Source organism: Elgaria multicarinata, chromosome 11 (genome assembly GCF_023053635.1).
Source record: "Elgaria multicarinata webbii isolate HBS135686 ecotype San Diego chromosome 11, rElgMul1.1.pri, whole genome shotgun sequence".
In the NCBI taxonomy this organism is placed as follows: domain Eukaryota; kingdom Metazoa; phylum Chordata; class Lepidosauria; order Squamata; family Anguidae; genus Elgaria; species Elgaria multicarinata.
In genome coordinates this window covers 2846982-2869671 of record NC_086181.1, presented here as the reverse complement: position 1 = coordinate 2869671, position 22690 = coordinate 2846982, and the positions used below count along the sequence as shown (strand labels likewise).

The 22690-nt window shown below is 44.9% G+C and overlaps 2 protein-coding genes across 2 annotated transcripts in view; one reads left to right on the top strand and one right to left on the bottom strand.

The window, feature by feature from the left end:
• The window catches only part of ERBB2 (erb-b2 receptor tyrosine kinase 2), a 278816-nt gene that overhangs the window by 72948 nt on the left and 183178 nt on the right, over positions 1–22690 (top strand). The window contains exons 25-27 of the mRNA XM_063138452.1: positions 1744–1917; positions 2375–2651; positions 3020–5598. Coding sequence (XP_062994522.1) covers positions 1744–1917; positions 2375–2651; positions 3020–3408 — 840 coding nt within the window. The 3' untranslated portion in view covers positions 3409–5598. The remainder of the gene's footprint in view (positions 1–1743; positions 1918–2374; positions 2652–3019; positions 5599–22690) is intronic.
• Positions 9133–18490, bottom strand: MIEN1 (migration and invasion enhancer 1). Its single transcript, XM_063138467.1, has 4 exons — positions 18289–18490; positions 14883–14980; positions 12035–12111; positions 9133–11183 (listed from the first exon to the last, which is right to left on the bottom strand). Exons 1-4 carry the CDS (start codon positions 18366–18368, stop codon positions 11100–11102), a joined length of 339 nt encoding a protein of 112 aa, XP_062994537.1. The 5' UTR covers positions 18369–18490; the 3' UTR covers positions 9133–11099.

Sequence of the window (22690 nt, the reverse complement as noted above, 5' to 3'; positions counted from 1 at the left end):
TGGTTTCTCAGACACCCTAGTGCAATACCCACCTGTCCCTGACACGGTTGTTTCAAAAGCAAGTAGACAGTTGTAATGTTTTGGGTTTCAGATTGTAATCATTCCAGAGACAAACAAAATAGATAATTAACAGTATTTCATAGAATAGCAGAGTTGGAAGGGGCCTACAAGGCCATCGAGTCCAACCCCCTGCTCGATGCAGGAATCCACCCTAAAGCATCCCTGACAGATGGTTGTCCAGCTGCCTCTTGAAGGCCTCTAGTGTGGGAGAGCCCACCACCTCCCTAGGGAACTGGTTCCATTGTGATACTGTTCTGACAGTCAGGAAGTTTTTCCTGATGTCCAGCCGGAATCCGGCTTCCTTTAACTTGAGCCCGTTATTCCGTGTCCTGCACTCTGGGAGGATCAAGGAGAGATCCTGACACTCCTCTGTGTGACAACCTTTTAAGTATTTGAAGAGTGCTATTTACTTAATTGTAAAATATTTGGTAAATAACAATATTTTTAAAACGATTAATAGAACTATAAACCGGATATGAACAACGCTAACTTTAGGCCACAGCACACTGCAAAGTGCAGCGTTGTTCTTGCTAGTATTTGCTTGTCTCAATTCCTTTAGTCTTTTGCTGCCATTCTCCATTGTGGAGGTTTACTGTCCTTCTAGCTTAAGGCTGCTTTATCTGTACCTTTCTCTTCTTCACGCCACTCCTTGTTTCCCTGAATTTCCGCCTCAGCTCGCCTCCTTTTCTTTCTGCTGCATCAACCACCTTCCCATTCCAGCTGACATTTTACTCTCTCCTCCCCCTCATCCGTGCCCCTCCCACTTTACACAAACCTCATCCCAAGGCCCTTCAGAGACAGACATTACACAACGACATGGAAGGACTTTTGCAGCTTCAGTGGTGCCAGCCGCCATTTGCTTTAGGACTGTCACCTGATATTTACAGGGAGGCAATTCCCAGCTGATTCTTTTGGAGGAGCTGAGTGTCTGGCCCACTGCACAAATGGCACACAGTTCCCACAGAGAAGGCACTCTTGTGCAGGAATTAGCAAAGGATTTATATGACATTGTTATTGTCAGACACCACTTTGAGAAGGTTCTAGCCTTAAAGGCAGTTTAAAAGTGGTTTTTTTAAGCTAAATAACAGGCATATTGTGTTTCTTTGTGCATTATGGTAGAAAATCACAATTGAATGTGTCTTCCCTGCACATTTACCTGCAGCCAAAAAAAAAAAAAGTTAAGGTGGTACAAGTGCAGATTTGCACTTTGGTTTTACGGTACATGGAAATGCCTTCAGTGTGTAGGAAATTTGTAGCATGTGGTGGTCCTTGAAGAGAGGTAACCTCCTGCCATCTGTTTTCCATTGGTCTCATTACGTGCACCCCTCTCCCCACCAAAATGCCCTTTGCTTGCCTTTAACATGAAAGCAGAACAGGTTAGCTTAGTGTTGCATAATTGTTAAGAACGTAAGCTGTGAACCAGGAAGTCCCCAGTTCAAATCTTGCCTTTTGTCATAAAATCATTAACTGGCCTTCGATAAGCCACTCTTTCAGTTTTAGCCCACTCATCTCCATCATGAGAACAATAGTACCAACCTATCTTCCAGGTTTGTTTTAAGGATTATTGAAAGAAGATGTATGTGCAGTGCTTTAAGCAGATTCCCTCCTACCCTATACCTTCAGCAAGATCAGTGGAATTCTGAAAGCCTCAAATACTTACTCTCATTTCATTATCGCTGATAGAACGATGATAAGATGGGTCTAGCCAGCCCCATAGACAGCACTTTCTACCGCACTTTGCTAGAAGAGGAAGACATGCAAGATCTGGTGGATGCAGAAGAGTACCTCGTCCCCCACCAGGGTTTCTTCAGTGGTGAGGCATCAGCCGACTATCGATCTAGGATTCCTTCAACCAGAGTAAGCCTATGGCTCTGTCCGTTTATAGTAATAATAAACCCAGTTTGTATCTGGGTCATACTGTACTTCCAGTGTGGTACACCCTCCTCTCTTGTGGGGCCAGAGAGGGGTGGAGGGTACAGGTGACAAGGAGTTTGCAAGAGAGGGAGGAAACGTGTCTCTGGGTGGAGCACACACACATTATTCCATTTTCTCCCCCTGGCTGGTTTTCTGTGACGTGGTGGATAGAGGAGACCACTACAGGCACTGTGTTGTTGTTTTAAAAATATAATCAACAACATTGTAAGCCTCCTCCTCTACTGGCCAAATGCATTTGCAGGCTACGAAATGATTCCTAAGAAATGCAAGCCTGGACCATCAGCTTCTATTTATACTCAGAGTATCAAGTTTCTAGATCTCATGGCTTCCTCAAAGACAATTCTGAAACTGATACACACACCCACATATTTCCTTGCAGAGTGCCACAGAGACCCAAATGGATGCAGAAGAGACTGAGGAATCAGCTCAGTATCCCTATTTGGGCTCATCTCTCTCCGAAGAGCCAGAAAGTGTCAACCCTGACTTGCTTGAGGAGGATTGTGCAGTAAGTAAGGCATTGCAGAAGCCGGCACTGCTGCAGGAGCCTGCCACTCTGCAGCGTTACAGTGAAGATCCCACCAGCGCCTCTGTGAAACAGAATGAAAGTCTGGATGCCAAGAGCTGCAGTTCACCTGAACCCTCTGGTGTCATTCCAGGTATGTGTGCTGTATTTGTATTCTTTACACTGACAACACAAGGTGCATGACTTGCTCTGGGCATCTTAATGTTTTTGTTTCTAAAGCCTTGTTTTTAGCCATATTAAAATGGAGTCAATACTTATATTTGAGGGCTCAAAAAGCAAAGGCTGCAGTTCAACAGGGATGGAGGAAGACCACAAGCTACTCCAAAACTTTACTTTGGTTTTGAACTGTAGTTCTAAACATTTAGAAGTTTTGCATTATGTTTTATTGAGCTTTATTTTATGGTTTGCCCAGAGAGCTTCAGCTGTTGGGTGGTACAGAAATTTAATTAATGAATTAACCTGGCTTGCGCCATTCATTTTGGCTCTTTCTTTCCCCTGCAGAGTATGTGAACCAGCCAGAGAGCAGCCTTTCACTCAACAAAAGCCTTCGACCACCAGGTTCCACCCTGGGAAAGCCAAAGGGCCACTTGGGCAAGAACGGGCTCATCAAGGAACCAAATAATGCCTTCCAGAACAGCTTCTCCAATGTGGTGGGAAACCCAGAGTACCTGACGCCATGCCCCCTCCCTGTGGCTGGCCCTTTGCCACAAGCCTTTGACAACCTCTATTATTGGAATCAGGAGACTCCCAAGAGCAACCCATCAGAATTCTTTGCCACCTCTGTGGCTCCTGCTATCACCACTAACAGCTTCACCACAACCCCGACGGCGGAGAACCTTGAATACCTCGGCCTAGCCGAATCAGTCACTCGTTCCAAGGATTTTCCGTGAGGGCCATTCCCATCTTCCGTGAAATCGGTTTTCACTTTCAAGGCAGCTCAGGACACAAACTAATGAACTATTAATGCATGTAAGATGAGCAGGATTCACTAAGGCCTTAAAACCTCTCTTGAGGCTGAGCTGATCTGTTCCTGTTCCTCCGTTTAGCAGTTGGGCTGAGGCACGTATCAGCAGAAGGTGGATTTGGGTTTACTGGTGGATCTCTAGGTGACTTCCAGTAGCTTGTCAAGAACTTCTGACACCTAATTGTTAACAATGGCAGCAACAACATGACCTCCTCCTTCCTTAAATTATACTGCTGAAATGAAGAAAGCTTGGGGTGACCCAATTTTTTATTTTATTTTTTTGGTCTGGAAGGACTGTGGGAGCCATCCAGAACAAATTCTTGGGCTCAGAATTCTTTAATGCGAATTGTATGTCTTTTGCACCAAGCTCCAATTGGTGGATCTTGCCGTACTAATCAGTAACGCACACCACAGAGTCAGTTCTGCAAGTCCACCCCTGGGAGAAGGCACTTTGTTTGTGACAATTGCCTGTCCTGCAAATCAGACAACCCAACAGTCATTTGACACACAAACAAAATGGAGTGCTCTCTCACTTTTCACTTCCTCCCTGTCCTTGCCTCTCTATTCTTTGGATTACAAGAAAAGAGGATCAGACCACTGATTGAATTACAAAGTTAATAGTTGCAATTATTATACTTTTCTTTTTTTTAACTTGAGGACCTTCATATTGGAGTTTTGACTGATGGGGGAAAATACCATGAGGTTGTGTGTGTTTTTAAAAAAGTGAGGGCAAAGTGTGGGTGTCTCTCAGAACTTATGGTGCATTTCCTGTTGTTGGTTGCTTAATCACCTTGGTAAAAAGGGAATGTTCTTTCTCTATTGAAGCATTAGAAAAGTCTTGTCCTTCCAAGAGGTTATAACAAAATATTTTTTGGTGAGGTTAAACAAAACATCTTGACAGAGTCTGCACAAGAAGAGAAGAGAAAACAATTTTGCATTTTGGCAAAAGACACTGTGGTGACTTTTTGTTGCCCTCTGAATATCTCTAGAAGATTCTAGAAGAACCAGCTGAAGAACTAAAACCAGCTTCATTTTGTGGCATGGGCAGTTTGGCAAATGTTCTGCTACAAACTGAGAAGAATAGTTGCACATCATAGTTCAGGAGAGAATAAGTTTGGAGGATCTTTCTTAAATAACCTATTTTTAGTGCTTGTGATTTTCTATGTTGAGACAATGGACAAAAAGCCAAAGCAGCTAATATGGTTTTTTCTCTCTCCAGTGAGTGGGAACAATCAAGTTGCACCATGAAAACAATATGCAATCTTTACCAGCATTCTGGGAATATTTATTGTGTTAAAATAGGATAGGGTTGTGTGTATGCCACCATCACATTGGATGGCAACAAAACCACAGAATGTACTAGTGGGTGCCAAATTTAGCTTCATGGGAAACTTGGTTTTTTAAAGGCAGAAAATGTCTAGCCTTTTTGGTGGCAAATATATATGCTTGAAAGTATGTGGCTCATGCCAGCTGAAATCTCAGAAGCTACTGAGGCATCTGCATAAGATTTCCAGAGATTGGGGTGGTGCTTCAGGGCTCTGCATAGCTCCTTGCCCCTCCCCATTTCAGGTAAAACAGCTGAAATTGCAGAATAAATTATGCAAAATAAGAAAAATTATGCAAAGCTGCTGAAATCTGTTTAATTGAATACAGGTCACAAAATGAAATTTTTAAAGGTACATAATATAGAAAGCCCTAAAGTAGGGCATGACGCTAAACTTTACTCTCGAAGAATTAACCACTAAGGACTGTAGATTTTATTTGAAGCTCGTTTGATACCTTTCAAATTTCGCCTGCCCTTCCTTCACTATCACTAAAATGTTTTTCACCTCCATGGTCCTGTTTTTGGCCTTCTGGTCTTGAGAATTCTTGCCCTTGTGGATTTATTTTTTTTAATTTGGAATCTGGCCATGTAGCAATCACCTATTCCTTTTGGATGAGGTCTATAAGCAATAGCAATGATAATCTTTTGGTTGCCAATAAGGATATCAAAACTGGAAACAAGGTGGATGTGACCAACTGGGACGTTCTCCTGGCCAAGACGGCCTTTCTTTTCCGTGGGCCTGCACAGGAAAGCTTCCCAGTGGATTGTGCCCCATTGTTAGTTTCTGCATGTGTTATGGAGTTTGGGGAGTTCTTTGTTTTTTCTGCCTCAGCTCCTAAAGTTTCTTGCGCCAGCTGTGTCCCACGAATACAGGGAAACTCCATCTCTTTCCAGGTAGAACATTTTACGTAGGACATCGAGGCCAATCCCCCCTATTCCATCCCTCACCCCTATTTCCATTTGTCAGGACTGTAGTCCGTTTTTCTCTAAAATGCTGAATGTGCACTATGGATACAGCCAACCCCCTTTCCTCCCACAAAGCAGAATTTAAGAGGAATGAGTGAGGTGAGGGAAACGGAGGTACTACCTTTGCAAAGAAATGAGGACGCAGAGCACTAATCTGGGATGAGGCGAGCGATGATGACTGCACCAGGCCTTGGCAGTACTGACACTTTTTGATTATCCAAAGTGAGCTGGTCCAGGTATATCTTAAGAATGTCTTTTGAACTCCATTGAACCACTTCTTTGAATGTTGCTAAAGTGATCTATGGGGGAAAGGAAGGAGCCACTTTCAAATTGCACATACTAGGGGAGAGCTTAAGGAACTGGGAAAAGGTCCAGGAGACCATCCATGGGCCTTTTTAAATTATTATTTTGACTGTTCGTAGGCCCTTCTAAGCATCAGAGGGTGCAATGCACAGGTAACTCATGCAAGGAAGCTGCACTACATCCTCCATTGTTCATCTTATCCAGCTTCCTCTGGAGCTAACCCTGCATGTATATTGGGATTAATACAGATTGCTCTCTATGTACAAATGTGTGGGAACTCCAGATACGACTGTTAAGGATCATCTGTTAAAATTCCCTAAGTAACACAAGGCAGAATTGTAACCCATCAGATCACTTGCTGGATTAGGGGTGGGATTAGTTATCTGCTCTTCCTAAAGCCCACGCCCCCCCCCCCCCCCGTCTACACTTCCCTCTAAAACCTGTTTTTTCAAGGTGGTGCTGTTTTGGTACATTGAAGGTTATCTGCTGTGGCTGACCTAAAAACAAACAGTTGTGTCATAAGTATTTGTATACCTGAGAATTGTACAACAGTTTTCATTTTCTATACTATTTGTCTTGAGCAATTATTTGGCGGGGGAGCGGGGTTGAAGCTCATCTCCAAGTGGGGTAGGGTGGGTCTGAGATTCTACAAGTGCCAAATCCAGTCTGTGAGGCAGCCCTTCTGCAAATCAAGGTGAGGTAGCAGCCTCTGCTGGCAGAATTCAGGTGCCACTAAGATGGGAGTCTGTCTCCCATCTTAGTGGCACCTGAATTCTGCCAGCAGAGGCTGCTACCTCACCTTGATTTGCAGAAGGGCTGCCTCACAGACTGGATTTGGCATCTGAGCCATTGGGGACTCAAACTGAAGGGAAGTTCTGTAGAAGGGTGAGCAGAAAGTAGATCTCCAGATGTTTCCGACTTCAGCTCCCAGCATTCCTGGCCATTGGCCATGCTGGCAGGGGCTTCTGGGAGTTGAAGTCCCAGGGCTGCATAGTTGTGCCCTGTTGTTTATATGACACAGCTGCCAACTCACGACCACATTGTGCTATTCCCTGTGAAACTGCACTATTTCAATGTGTCGTTTTGCTATGACTTTATATTGCTCCATTGTTTGTTGTCTGTCTGTGGTGGCTTCAGTTCTGATTAAGAGAGTGGGTGTAGAGAGGGGTGGATCCCAGTGCTGAGTAGGCGCAGGAATGCAGGGCAGGGGCCAGGCTCAACAAGCCTAGTAATGGGTGCCATGGTGATAGTGAAGCCTGGAAAATGAAAGTATGGGCAGTTATGAATATTGCATAAATTCAAAGTTGGGGAAAAGCTTTTGGTCCTCGATATTTGCTGCCCGTTACCACTGTCTAACAATAGTGCTGCGATAGCCCACACTCACTTCTGCCATGAATAGGCAAAGCGTTGTCATATAGACAGACCCCAAAACAGCTGGAAATAAGCCTTCTTCCCACCCCTACTGTAGAAGCCTCATTTGACATGAGTGATGCAGAAAAGCACAGTTCTACTTGGATTTTCTGTCTCAGGTTTTGATTCAACCCTGGTGTCCTTTAGAACTTCGTGGCATGGAACAAAAGTGGTGAATTTTTGGAATCATGAAGTATGTAAAACATGGAAATTATACTTTAAAATGTACTGTGATGCTAGAATTTAAATACTTCCAAAAACCTCAGTGTCCTGCCTTTTGCTTCCGTATCTTTTTAGTTTTTTAAAAAAGATAGCTTGCCTGTTTCATAGCTCAGAAATTAAATATTTTACACGAATAAAAAGATGAATATCTGTCAAAGGGTCTACTAGGTGGAACTGAACACTTTTTCCTCAAGATGTAAAAAAAGAAGTGTTGCTGTGGTTTTTTTCTTCCTCCCTCTCAAAACAAGAGGCGGGCCCTGTTCAGATGCAACTTGGGGAAGGGTGGTTAGGCAGACCATGGCGCTTCCCACTAACCACGCTGCATGCTCCCACCACACCTGCATGGAAACGTGGCCCGCAGCAGCATGGCTACTCTAACCACTGCCGAACCATCCTTCTTGAGCACGTGGAGCTTGTCTTGCACTGTTGCAGGGTGTAGGAGTAGCTGCTCTTCTGCAATTGCTTGGAGAACCATGGAAGAGGTTGTGGTGCCTGACAGTGCTGAGAATGCCCCGGGCCTTGGGGCTACCCCAAAGCATGATGAAGACCGTATGTGTGCCTTCATTCTCTTTTGCTTCACCCCTGCTTTCTCCCCTCATCTTTGGGGTCAAGGTGCTGCGCTGGGACTGGGATACTTCAGAGGAGTCCCCATCCAAGTAGAGGGCAGGGGCAGGGGCATCGCGGCTCTGCCATTACTGAGAATGGGATCTCACATATTTTTAGGAGAAAGGTGTTGATGTGGCCTGCTATCCTACTAGTCACCCAGTAGAGGAAATTGTTGGCTGCTGCCAAGACAGATTGGGTTCTAGAGAAACAGCTGTCCCATCAACGTGACAGCTGGGGGGTGGGGTGGGGGGATGGAAACTCACTGTTAGGGTGCGTATCTAGGTGTCATTTGGAACTGCTGCTGCGAGGGTTGTGGCCCTGTTCTAGAGGTCCCACCCTTTGCAACGGATGTCCAGAAGGGCACATGCCCTACATTAATTTTGGGTTACTCTTCAGGAGCACCTTGCCTTCTCAATGGCTCAATACAGTGAACAATCTCTAACAGAACAATTAAACAGACTTACTAGCTGTATGTGCGCGCGCCAAAGCTTAAGCAGCTGGGAGCAGGCAGGCCAGTGGGTACAGGTGACTGTCCTGTGTTTCTGATGGATATAAACACACACGTTCTTAAAATGTACACCGGGGGGGGGGGGGGCGTGTTGGGTGTTGTTTTTTTTTAAAAAAAGTCTTGAACATATCCAAGAGCTGGCCTTTAAACTTTGCTGAGACTCCTGTCCAGCAGCCCCTCCCTGACATCTGAAATAACACCCCCCCCCAATCCTCCCAGCTACTTCCACACAGTATTAAGTGAACAGCTTCCCTAGTGGACTCTCCACCCTCATCACCCCAGGCACTCATACACAATTAACCACAACAATCGAACTTCTTCCTTCTTTATACAAACTGAATTAACCAAGTGGATTCATCAACGTTGCCAACACATAAAGTAAGACAATGGGGAGTAGGAGCACTATTGGCTCTGACTCCCAACTTCCAGCTCCTGCAAGGGGCCCGCGTCTCCGTACCAGTTAGCAGCAGCACTTAAGACTTTCTTTTAGCACTTCAACTGTGGCAGATGTGTCAGAGTCACCAACTGACAGATAAAGAAGTGAAAATGATGATAAAGCCCACATGTTTTGAAACGGTGGAGGCATAAAAGAAGAATTAAGCATGTCAGCTTTTAACTAGATGCAATGTATTATGTAGGACTGTCATTACACAGCCACCCCTCCCTTGTCTCCTCTCTCCCCCCCCCCTTTCCCCTCTAGTAAAACAAAATGTGTGACATGCAGAAATGTAACAGCACAGCGAGGTCACGTCAGCCTTCACCAACCTGGTGCCCTCCAAATGCCTGCTGGATCTGGGTGATGGAGTTTGAAGTCCAACACATGGGGAAGGCTCTACTAATGTAACAGAAAGGAAGAGAGGTGGGTCTGCTGTTCAGTCTAAGGATGATATCCTAAAGAGCGCAGTTGTTACTTTTAAAGGATGCGTGCATGCAATCCAGCCTGAATTAAACCTTAAACACTTGAAGTTCCATAATTGCCCTGGAAAAATTAAGCACATACTTTACTCTTTAAATCAATGGGACTTTAAAATGCTTAGTGTTTGGCTGGATAATGTCTACAATTCAGAAAGATATGGCTTAAGTACCTGCAGTTTAGATATGCATCACATGTTATCATCAACAAAATGGCTTTGAAGAATAACGTTCTTCCTAAATCACTGGCCTATTCTGAACTGCTCTAGGTTTCATGCAGGTCTTTAAAAAATGGTAAGGGCATTTTATGGAGCACAGAAGTCCCAATGTCTGACTGTTGGATTGCTAACAGGCCTGGAAAAAGCTTTGTGTTAAGCTCCATCCTCTCCTTTGCCTAAACATTCTGGTCTGGTCTGACAGCCTTCGCCAACCTGGTGCCTTCCAGACATTGTGGACTTCAGCATAGCCAATAGTCAGGAATCCTGGGAGGAGTTGTCCAAAATATCTGGAAGGCAGCAGGTTGGGGAAAGTTGCCTTAAGGGATGGTCCCTTGAAAGTCCTGGCCTTTGCTGGTGCCTTTTCCTGCCCCTACAGCTGCTGTGACAATAACCTGCAAAACAAGGCCGGAACAATGAAAAATTAAAGACCTTCATTGAAGTTACACTTCAAGCCGCATTTGGGACATGGATGGGAAATATACCTGCAGTGTTGCTGTGGGAAATTTTCACTCACATTATTTGGACAGTGAGAGTTCTCTACTCTGGAGCACTAGTTTAAGAATACTGGTCCCCAAGAGTAGGTTGGAGGGGTGTGTGGTCCTTCAGAACTTCCTCCGTAGTATCAATTCTATCTACTCAGGGATGGTGTCCAGCCTTTTTAACAAGCATTACTCCAACAGTTCAGACCTCATACTAAGGGCTAGCTTATTCTGGCTCCTGGTAAAAGAAGTGTCAGGGGGTAGGAGAAGAAAGTAATAGCTGAAGTCCCAGAATGAAACACCAAAGACACCAACTCTGAAAAGAGATGGGGGAGGAAATAAGGCATCACTCTTGTGAGGACAGATGAGGACAGAGAAATGCAGGAGTCAAATTAAAATCCATGCTAGTCTCTGGAGTGGATTCACCTTCTGGAGAAAGGTTGACTGACTGAATGTATGTAGCAAGTGCCCTGTTCTCCTTACTTCCATGAAGTGGCTCAAGTTCTTGCTTAGAAGGCTCTTTGCAGAAAGGCAACTCAAATTGTCTTGTCATCCCTCTTGAATCCCCACTTAGCAAGGTAATTAAACCTGGAGTCAGGTGGAGGCAAGGATGGCTAGAATTAAGGGGTGGCAGGTGGGGGATTGAAAGACAGAGACCGGAGAGAGAGACTAAAGGATGACACAAGGCGGTCGGCTCTTGGTGATCTTCTCAAGTGGCTCCCCATTGCACGCCTTCCGGATGGCTTCAATAAGCTGGACGAGGAGAAGAGAGAAAACAAGAAGTGTGAGTTCTCCTGATACTGCCTAAGGATCCGTCTAGGCTTTGGAATGACAAGGGTAACAAAAAAATGTAAGCACATACAAGAGTAAATCAAAAAAAGATTTTAAAAAACACTCTCCCACAGCTTCCTTCCTTCCCCACAACTCTAGAAAGTTGAGTAATTTGTAACAAAAGTTGCACGCTTTAGCACTAGACCAATCAACTATAAATAATTAAATGGCGGGCTTAATTTTACTTGTGAGTTAAGATCACATTTATGTTATTTTTTAAAAGCTATTTTACTTCTGGGGTATTGGGGTAATATATTTTTTTTTCAAAAAGGCATGAAAGATGTCTTACTTTCTAACTAATGAGAAGTTGTTCTTATTACATCAGAATTTATCTCAAAGAGGGCCCTGTTTTGGTAATATGCAAAGTTATTTAAATTTAACTAATCTGGCTTTTAAGTGGTTATGGCACTCAAACTCTTGTAACCACCCCATTTATAAAACTCAAACTCTTGGCAAATGTTCAGGCAAAATCTGCCCTCCGATAAAGAAAAAAATCATCAAGGTTACCATTAAAAACATTTTAAAGGTTAGAAGGAGAAAAGCAGAAGGAGGAGCCTCTCTTAACTTGGACCAGGCTGACGAGATACAGCTTGCCTCCATTTTGGACCACAAAAAAAATCCTTGGGTAATGAGAGACTTCTGAGGAAAGGGTAATTGCTGGCATCCCGGGCACGGGATTACCACAGAGTGACTGTTACCCATGGACTCAAACGCTCGCTCCCAGATGGCTGACTCAAAGTACTGCGGGGGGAGAGGGGGAAGGAAATACTCACATCTTTCTCATACGGAAATCCTCCATTCTCGAGTTTGGAGAAGACCAGCTGCCCATTTATCTCTATTTCAAAAGTACCTGAAAGAAGAAACACAAAGTGCCATGAAGAGAAACATTAACACTAGAAGAATCCTGATCTCATCAAGTTTAGTCACAGTATTAAATGGGCATCTATCCCACAAAGCATCCCAAACTTTTTCCTCAATTCGATTTCCTAGATCAGGCCATTTAATACAATATCATGTAAAAACAGGGAACTAATGTTAAAATGGATACTTAGATGGCATCTAACATCAAGGAAAGTATCAATGATTAACCCAAGGGCATCTCCAGAATGTTGGAGAGGCTGTTCGGGAGTTGGGACATATATGTGGTGGTCATGCCCACAGGTTAATACTTTCTGGAACAAAGCGTTCCAGGAGATTAGCTCAATAACTGGACAATGGGTTCATCCATCCTCTCACCTGGCATTGTTAAATCTATATAAAGGATTGGATGGACAAGGATTTAGTAGGCCACCTTCTACTTGGCTGATTGCCAAGCACTGGAAGGATGGCAAAGGGCTTCATATTGATAAATGGTATCAAAAGGTGTAGCAGATTGCCCTTTTAGAAAAAATGACAGGAAAAATGAGGAAAGTGTGTGGACAATTATGCGAAGATAAATTTGTGAGGGTCTGGACGAAGTATATTGACTTTGTGAACGAAGAAGAGGGGAGGACACTCCCGTTGTTATATACAGACATTTGGAGTGGATAGGGGGGGAATTAACTTCCAATCCGGGCAGAAACTTGTAATTTGTATCTGAATTTATATGGAATGTACAGATATATGTGTATATATGAATGTTGTAATACCTGACTTATGTAAAATCAAGTAAAACTTGATTTTGTTCTGACTTTTATACTGTTACTTTTACTCTACCCTGTGCCTGTTTGGTGCATTCTCTTCCCCTTCTTATTGTTTTATTATGATTTTGTTAGAATGTAAGCCTATGCGGCAGGGTTTTGCTATTTTATTGTTTTACTCTGTACAGCACCATGTACATTGATGGCGCTATATAAATAATAATAATAATAATAATAATAATAATAATAATAACCAGAACCACCAAAAATAAAATATTAAACAAAAAACAAAAGTCATATAATTATCTCAACTTAAGATAATAAAAATTGTATTTATTCAGAAAAAAAAGTCTAGTCACAGTAACAGCCAATATACCTCGGCAGAATTCATCCTTCCCTCCCCGATCAGGGCCCCCTTGCCCAGATATCAAGCCATGCAGTCCAGGTTACAAGATTCCACAAAGCAAAGACCAATTGCACCTTGCTGTGTGGCCCTCAGAGCCAGACCAGGTTTTGGAGGGCCCTGGGCACGATACTCTCAGTGGCCCCCCTCCCTCCCTCCCTCAAGAAGCCTACCTTTTCCCCACCATTGCCACCAGCTGCTATTGCTCCTCAGCCTGTTTCTCATCATTGCTACCACTTACTTGACAGGAAAACAACCAGTGGGCAAGTAGGCAGTGCCATCTCCTGCTCCTCCTCCTCCTCACCACCACCATTGTCTGGCCAGGATGAACAAGGAGGTTGCAATGGTGAGAAGGAACAACCTGAGCAGGCTCTTGTCAGTGGGCCCACGTTGAGGTGTTGAGGCCCACGTTGACCCTCAGCAGATACCTAACCATGCCTACCCTTGACGCTAGCCTTGGTGGCCCTGAAAAGCAAGAAGGTGCAGACTATACACTCAGAAGTGAGCTAAGCCACATGGCAGAAGAGAAGGCAAACCATCTCCCTTCCGCCCAGGCTTCCTAGCTTCAGAACTCTGAACTCCAGCAGCAGCTGGAGGGAGGTCCTAGGCCAGGGGTTTTCATTCTATGTTCCTTGGGACCCTGGAGTTCCCCAGACTCTTAGCAGGGTTTCCTCAAGTAAGGGGGAACAACGTTATCTGAAAGGCAGTGCAGTGTTCACTGCTACTGAGCAAGCCCGGGGAAGTGCTGAGAGGGTTCCAACATGAACGCTCAGATAAGTGGCGCTCAAGGGGCTTCGCCAGAGCTTTGTGTGAACTCCAAATGCACTTCCCTCAAACCCTCTACAACACCCAGTGGAGCCATAGGAGGCATGCAGCGGGTCCCTTGGCAGGTCTGTATAGAAAAAGCTTCCTCAAGTTAGAACGTTTGAAAACCACCATCAGAAGGCAGATCCAGTCAAATTAGGCCTGCTGCCTCCACCAACGGGAATGCAACAGTACTAACAGAACCAAAGCATTCCTACAGAACTGGTTTACTTGTAAGGCTTTTCCATATACAACAGAGATGGTGAGCCTCTTTCACGTGGAGGGCTGCGTTCCTGCAGAGACAGAATCTCTCAGGGACTAGAGCTGGCAATGAGGCCACTCATGTTCTTTCTCCCCTATTACTCTGCCCCCTTGTTCTCTCTCTCCCCTTCCCACCCCCATCTTGCAAGTGGGAGGCTAGTTGCCACCAGAGGGCAGTTCACAACGGGGAACAGCCTTTAGAGAGAGCAGGGTTAGCTCTTCCTTCCCCAACTACCACCCTATAGCAATTCGGCTTAGGGATAAAAAGGTCCCATTTGCATGAATGGGAGCTTTTAGTCTCAATCCAATTGCCATGTAGAAACTTTGTGCTGAGGAGGGGAGTCAATAGGCCAGATCTAAAGGCTCTGTGGGCCACGTCCAACCCACAAGCTGGCATTTCCCCACGCCTGATAAACAGCATGTTTCACAATCCCCATGTTAACATCAGCAATATTGAGCAAGGTTTATTTCATCACACTATGAGGTTTTCTAGATGCTGTTACGACTAGCATGGAAATGTCTCAGGTACTGTACCTGTCCCTCCAAGCCGGGATTCAATCTCCACGTCAGGATATTCTTCTTTTACTGCACTTGCCAGCTCTAGGTAGGCAGACTCAAAGCCACAAGGCTTGCTGGGAAAAGAAATTTGGTCAGAGTGTCAAACAGAAAATGAAGGTGACATCGACTTAAGGAAGAATTTGTGAATTTCATTGGGGACTAGCGGAGATAAAGCTTTTAATGTTTGTTTGTGATTATTTCCTTTTTTGTTCGTTTGTTTAAATGCAGTACTGAACTGGTTTGTCTGTTCATACAAGGTTGGCATTTAAAGGAGGCACAAACGTGCAGTTTGGCACAGGCCCCATGCCGTAGGATCAGTGGCTGCACGCAAACAGCAAGCATCCCTCCACAACAGGACAGTGCTGAATAAAGTATGGTTATCCGGTCTGATCAGTTTTTCTACTTTCTCTAAAGGAAGTAGTAAAATCTCAGGGTAAATGACCAAGATCAAGAGAGAGACATTTTTCTTCCTCTCATATAATATTTTATATTTTTTACTTTTTATTTATTTATCTGCCACCTTATCTGCTAAAAAGCCATCAAGGCGGTATACAACAATTAAAAACAATTAAACTTTAAAACAAAGAGTAATAAAAAGATTAAAATGTTAAAAACTGTGCTATTTAAACAGCTAAATTAAAGAGATGGATATTTACTCCCTAATTTATCTAACTAGCTGTACCCAGTATAACATACACTGTTGTAGCATATCTTAAAGTGCTTGGAGGCCGCTGATACAGCGCCGTCTGGCAGACCTGGGGAGCAGGAAGGTCGGGGGGAGGGGGAGCAGGTGTCCCCCTCTCCCTGGGGTTCCTGTCAGCCTTGGGCCGCCCGCCCAACTCGCATGAGATTAGGCTGGGGCCGGGGCTCGCAGGTGAGCGGCCTCCCACTCGGCCACCAAGGGCCCCGGCCGTGCCTCGCTCATGCTCCGGACTGTGGCGCTGCCCCCTCCGTGGGAGTGGGGAGTGAAGAGGGGTAGGATTACCTTGGAAAGCCCGGAGGAGTCGGGCAAGGGGCTTAGCAACCTGTACCAGCTGACGTTACACGTTGTTACTGTTGCTTAGCAGCCTGTATCAGCTGAAGCCTTTACGGAAACATACCTAAGCGTTTTATATATATAGATTCTTGAGGGAGCACATTCCATTATTTGGGGGCAACACAGGAGAAATTCTCTTCTCCCAGGCAGCTAACAACATATGCTGAGTTTTTATAACTGAATAGTTGTTTTAAATGATATTGATGTTTTCATGCTTTTAAATTTTTGTATATTTGTTTTTAATGTTCACTGTTTTTAACTTTTGTAAACCACCCAGAGAGCTTCGGCTATGGGGCAGTATATAAATGTAATAAATAAATAAATAATGGTGCCCACAGAAGGGCCTCACCTGAAGATCTTAATACTCGGGCAGCTTCATAGCGAAATAGACACTCCCTTAGATAGCCAGGTCCTAAAGCCACTTAGGGTTAAGACTAACACCTTGAATTATGCCCAGAAAGCAATTGGCAACCAGCGCAAGTGTTCCAGGACAAGTGTTTTAACATGCATCAGTTAGAAGCCTAGCTGCCACATTTTGCCCCAGTTGAAGCTACTGGACACTCTTCAAGGACAGCCTCACATAGAGCACATTGCAATAGTCTAAATGTGATGTAACCAATGCATGGATAACTGTTGCTAAGTCAGACCAGTTCAGGAAGGGTCACAGCTAGTGCACCAAGCATAATTGTGCAAACACACTCATGGTCACCACCGCCACCTGAAGATCCAGGGACAGCACAGGATCAAGGAGTACCCCTAAGCTAATCTTTCAGGTCGAGCATAGGCCCTTCCAGAACAGGTTGAATCACAATCCCCGAGTCAGGCTTTCTACTGACCAACACTACCTCCATCTTGTCAGGATTTAACCTCAACTTGTTCACCTCCACCCAGCCTACTCTTAAACCCAGGCAACAAGGGTTTCAACCACTTCCTTGGTGACAAAGAGCAATAGAGCTGGGTGTCATTGGCATTTTGGTGGCACTTTAATGCACTGTAGATATTATGTTTCATGTATATATTATTATATTTATTTCTATCCTGCCTTTTGCCGAATATTAGACATAGATACTAGAACCAGGGATCATCCAATGAAGCTGAGTGATGGAAGATTCAGGTCAGATAAAAGGGAGTTCTCCTTCACATACCACATAGCTACAACTAAAGAATTTGCTACCACAACACATGAGGGAAGCTGCGACGCCGCCACCTCACGCACAAGACTTTGACGCGCACACCTCCCTCAGGCTAAGCAGCACCACTTAAATTCCGGAGGAAGGGGTAAAAAGAAAAGTATAACCTTTCCTTTATAGCAGAGGAAAAAGGTCAGGAGATTTGGAAAAGGCTTTTCTGAGAATATAGCAGGCTGAAGGTTTAATGCAATGTGTTTATTTATGAACTAATGGAGCAGGAGACACAGCCAAACTGACACGTGGTTTTATGGTAGGAAAATAAAGAAAATGTTTATTGTTGTTCACAGTTCTTAGTTCCTTCAAATTCTATTCAACTCCACTATACTCTGACCTATGCCTGACTTCACACATCACTCTGCCAAGCACCAGCCCTTGGTTTCTAAGCCGGCTGACTCTCAGGGACTTCAGAATAAAAAACACATCTCAATAGTTACTGGGGTGGGGAAACCAAACCCCTTGGCTACTAAGTTTTGCTTTGTAAACTGCTTGGGGCAGGGTCCTTCCTTTTTAGTTTTTGCTCTATAAAGCACTGCACCAATGAACGAATGAAAACAAGCCCATCCTACTAGGAGCAGAAACGAAGCAAACATAAAAAGGAAACCGTGTAAACGCACAACTCGGAGGAAGGCCTAGGGAAGAAGGAAGCGCAAGGGGACAGGAGCAGGCAGAAGAAACATCAGGGCCTGCTCCAGTTGGACTCCCCTCCTTCAGGAGCAGGACAATCCCATCAGCGCTGTTCCCAGTCCACTTAGTTTCTCTCTCTCTCTTTTCCTCTTCCCTCCTGGCCTCCTGTTCCTTGTGTGTCATGTCTTTATTGGACTGTAAGCCTGAGGGCAGGGACTGTCTTTTTTGCTAAGTGTAAGCCGCTCCGAGAGCCTTTTTTGACTGAGGATCGGGGTATAAATATGATTGATAGATAGATTAAACGTGAGGGGATCTAATTCCAAAATGGGCGGAGCCAAGGGAGGAAAGGAAGGGCCAATGGGAAATGCGAAGACCCCCCCCCCCCCACATGGGCAGCGCCTCAAAGGAACCGTCGCGGGTACAGGAAGAAAAGGCGGGGCTTTCGACTTGGTGGGCGCGGCCTGCGGAGAAAGTGGGCGTGGTCACCTCCCGCTAAAACCGCCGTCCTCCTCCTCCTCCTGCTTTCTCTCACCAGTATTCCACCATGATTCGGACCCCCCTTCCGGTAGTGGGCGGGGCCTCCGCGGCCGGCTCCCCAGACCCGTCGCTCATCGCGCCACCTTTCAGTCAGTCCCTCCCCAGGTCCTTATTATTATCCAGCATTCACTCAGCCCGGCCGCGACGTCGAGAAGGGAGACGGATTTCCGTTGCCTGCGACGTCACGTGCAGGCGAAGGTACTTCCGGTTTTGTCTGACGGCGGCGGCGGCCATGATGCGAGCCCTCAGCCCGTCTTCCTGGATCACGTGAAGAGGGCGTCTAAACCGTTTTTTCACTTCCCTGCTTCCCCGCCCACCGCGTGTTCTGGCGCCCCCTGGCCCTTCCGTGTGGGAAATGCAGCTTCCATTTCCTCATCAAACGCCGCAGGAGAAACGCCTCCCGCACCCGCCAGCCATTTCAGGAGGCTCAGAGGAGGCTCCTCAAATAACACCCCCTCTCCTGTCAGGACCCTTCCCTCGCCCATCCTTCACGAACTTCCCACCCTCCCGGTCCGCTGGCAAACGGACATTATTCCGCCACCTCTCCCGATAAGCACCACCGGGACCCCCTCCGCTAAAACAAACACTCCTGTGGGGGAGGGGGCGTGTTGACATCCTCTCTCAGATTCCAATCCTGTACATACTTGCCTGGGAGAAAATCTAGTTGGACTCAGTAAATTGGTCAACTTCTTTTGATTAGGTAGCACTGTAAGCTGTAGTTAAACTACACTGAATACAGTGGGACCTAGCAGTAAACATGTTTAGGACTGCTCTGCACCGGTAATACGAAACCAACAGAAGTGACCATGTGCAATGACATGTAAACTTTACACTCCTAGATTTACCACCATTCAAACAACAGAAAAGTTCCATGGGAGTCCAACATGGAATTTAATTTAATAGGGATGAATGCCAAGTTCTACATCTAGGAAATAGAAACCAAAGGGACAGTTACAAGATGGGGGACACTTGGCTCAGCAATACTACAAACGAGAAGGATCTTGGAATTGTTGTAGATCGCAAGCTGAATATGAGCCAACAGTGCGATATGGCTGCAAGAAAGGCAAATGCTATTTTGGGCTGCATTAATAGAAGTATAGCTTCCAAATCACGTGAGGTACTGGTTCCTCTCTATTCGGCCCTAGTTAGGCCTCATCTAGAGTATTGCGTCCAGTTCTGGGCTCCACAATTCAAGAAGGACACAGACAAGCTGGGGCGTGTTCAGAGGAGGGCAACCAGGCTGATCATGTCTGGAAACAAAGCCCTATGAAGAGAGACTGAAAGAACTGGGCATGTTTAGCCCAGATAAGAGAAGATTGAGGGGAGACATGATAGCACTCTTCAAATACTTGAAAGGTTGTCACACAGAGGAGGGCCAGGATCTCTTCTCGATCCTCCCAGAGTGCAGGACACGGAATAATGGGCGCAAGTTAAAGGAAGCCAGATTCCGGCTGGACATCAGGAAAAACTTCCTGACTGTTAGAGCAGTACCTAGGGAGGTTGTGGGCTCTCCCACACTAGAGGCCTTCAAGAGGCAGCTGGACAACCATCTGTCAGGGATGCTTTAGGGTGGATTCCTGCATTGAGCAGAGGGTTGGACTCGATGGCCTTGTATTCCCCTTCCAACTCTGCTATTCTATGATTCTATGTTGCCCACCCTGATTTATATAGTGCTTCCTCAAGTATAGACATTCCTTAATGTACAGCACCATGTACATTGATGGTGCTATATAAATAATAATAATAATAATAATAATAATAATAATAATAATAATTAAGTACTTCAGTAAAGTGCTTCAAACATTAAGTTCTGAAGCCCTTATGACAACACAAACCCCTATGACAACACTGGTATGTTAAGCCGAAGTTGCTATTGCCATGCTTATTGTTATTAATAATTCAATTTATTTCCTGACAATCTAGAAAATACCCTCAGCGGGTATTTAATACATTTATACCCTATTTTTCTACAAGGGGATGTCCAAGGCTTTCTCCCCTCAAAGAAAAATAACTCTCCATTTGTTCTTTCTTCTAACTATATATTGAACGAGGGTAATAATCCTTTCAGAGAATGCCAATCCAGGGCAGAAGAAGGGATACAGCATCTTCTGAAAGTTACCTCTGATGGTGCAGATTTTCACCATGTTCTCTGCGCTGTAAAACTGGAGCTTGCCATTTTCATAGTGTAGGAATACTCCAATTCCTGAGGGACTGTGGCTGGGAGACAGAAGAACTGGGGTTTGGCTCAGGATGTAGAATTGATCTCCGGGGGATGTCTGTATGGCTTCTTTACCCCGACGTAAATGCGCAAATTTGCGTTTCTGGACACATGGTGCAGCCATCCATTTGCCGTAGCACTGTTTTTTTAACGTGATAATGCACATATTCGCATTTGCAATTTATCACGACTTTTGAATCAACATCCGAGTTTGCACCGCATCATAGTTATGTGTCCCTGGGGGAGTTAAATCACATTTTGACCTGGGCATAACTTTCACGGCAGGACAAAGTGATTGGCTGATTTCCCACCTATCGCATCCTTTGGCTGCCTCATTCCTTCCAGCCGTTTTCATGTTGAATTAAGATGGAGCTTTTAAAATGAAAAAAAAGGGGGAATGGGCAGCGAGAGACAGGAGACCTGTTCAGTCCCCCGCTCGCATCCTCCTCTGCTGCCTTGTTCCTTTCCCCACTCGCTTTTCCTCCTATATAGCTTGGCTCGTCTATAATCCATAGCCTCGTATGTGCACATGTGCGCATTAATAACTGCAGTACCAAAAAAATTCAGGAGATAAATCTTTGTTGATGCTGCAGTGTGACGCTCTTTGCGTAGATTTGAATCTACGAAAATTCAGGTTTATATTCAATGAGGAGCAATCACGTCATATAGACAAGGGCCAGGTACTCTTTGCTTATTGTTGTAATTTCACAATTTAATGTTGGTTTTCTGCTCTCAGGTAATTATTTTTTATTTGTATGTTTTATTAATCATATTTTTCTTACGGTTTTATATTATTAGCAGCTTTGAAAGTCTTTTGGAGGAAAAGCAGCCTAAAAATATGACAATAAATGTTTACCCACAAGAAAGTTCCAGAGTTCAGAAGTATTTACATCCTCATAAACATTTTTGCAATTGCAGCCTTCGTTCGCATGTTTTTCAGTGCACGGCTGCATAAAACAAGATGTATCATAAGTTGTGGCAATGCAGATATGAATATGCTCAGTCTAGCTACTAGATGCAGCTCTTCTATTGCAGAAGTGAGGGCAGAAAGTCGCGTAAGGTCAGGGAAGCCATTTTGCAATTGTTTTGTTTTGGGTTAGGGTCCCACAGCAAGTCCTGTAATCTCCTCTCCTTCCCCTTTTTCTTTTTGCTGCTGCTAAGAGGGATACATTCCATTTCTACATTTCCCAAACTTAGTTTGTTTGGCTTGGGGTGCAATCCTATGCATGCTTAGACCAAAAAAAAAAAAAGGCTTACAATTGGGAGTTGAAGGACTTTTTTCTGTTTAAACATGCATAGAATTGCACCCATAGTTAGCTAAGCTGGGGCTGTCTTAATCAAGGCTGTACCATGCACAGATTTTGGGAGGCAAATGTGCGTCACCACTCAAGGATCATCTCCTTCCCTGTGGTTGCCCCGCCCCCAAATAAAAGCTGAGAGAGAAATGCAGCTGCTTTTTTTGATGGAGCTATAATATATATATATATATATATATATATATATATATATACACGTCCCTGGATAAAGCTGGCGAGTTCCCCTTGTTAAAAGTTTATCCGCCAAGGCCTAGTTTGGGTGAGAGATGGGAGAGATTTGTTAACCCTTCCCTAACCACAATGTGGTTTGTTGGAGCGTATCTCCCATGTACTTAAGTGACCTCAGGTGGCCTTCTAGGTTTAACTACTGGAGCAATGAGTATCTCTTTACAAACGGCTGGATGTCTCTTGAACAGCCTGGATGGTAAGGAAGTCCTCCCCCTTCCACCCACCACTCTTGGTCTGTTGTCCGTGGCTGTCCTGACTTGGCCCTGCCTGCCTCCTTCCATCTCTAGAGGGACAGAAATAGCTTGGCACCGTGTGGCTTTCGAGTCACTCAGCATCTCTGAATCACTTCTGCTCCATAAGGAGAACTAGACGGATTCCACCCGTATGCAGCACAGTAGTTATTGCTGCATCTGTCTTGATGGTCCTTCATGTCAAGTTTGTGCCACAGGGACAAAATGGGGTGTGCATTTAAGGAGTCAGGAGTGGTACAGAGTGAGCTGGGTCGGATGGATCCTCTGTAGTTGTCACTATTTCAAACATCCAGTCCTGTCATCTTAGCCAAGCGTGAAGCGTATGGGACTTCGGCAGACTGGGGGAGGTGGAAAGAGCCTTCTACGTAGCTACGGGCTGAGTCA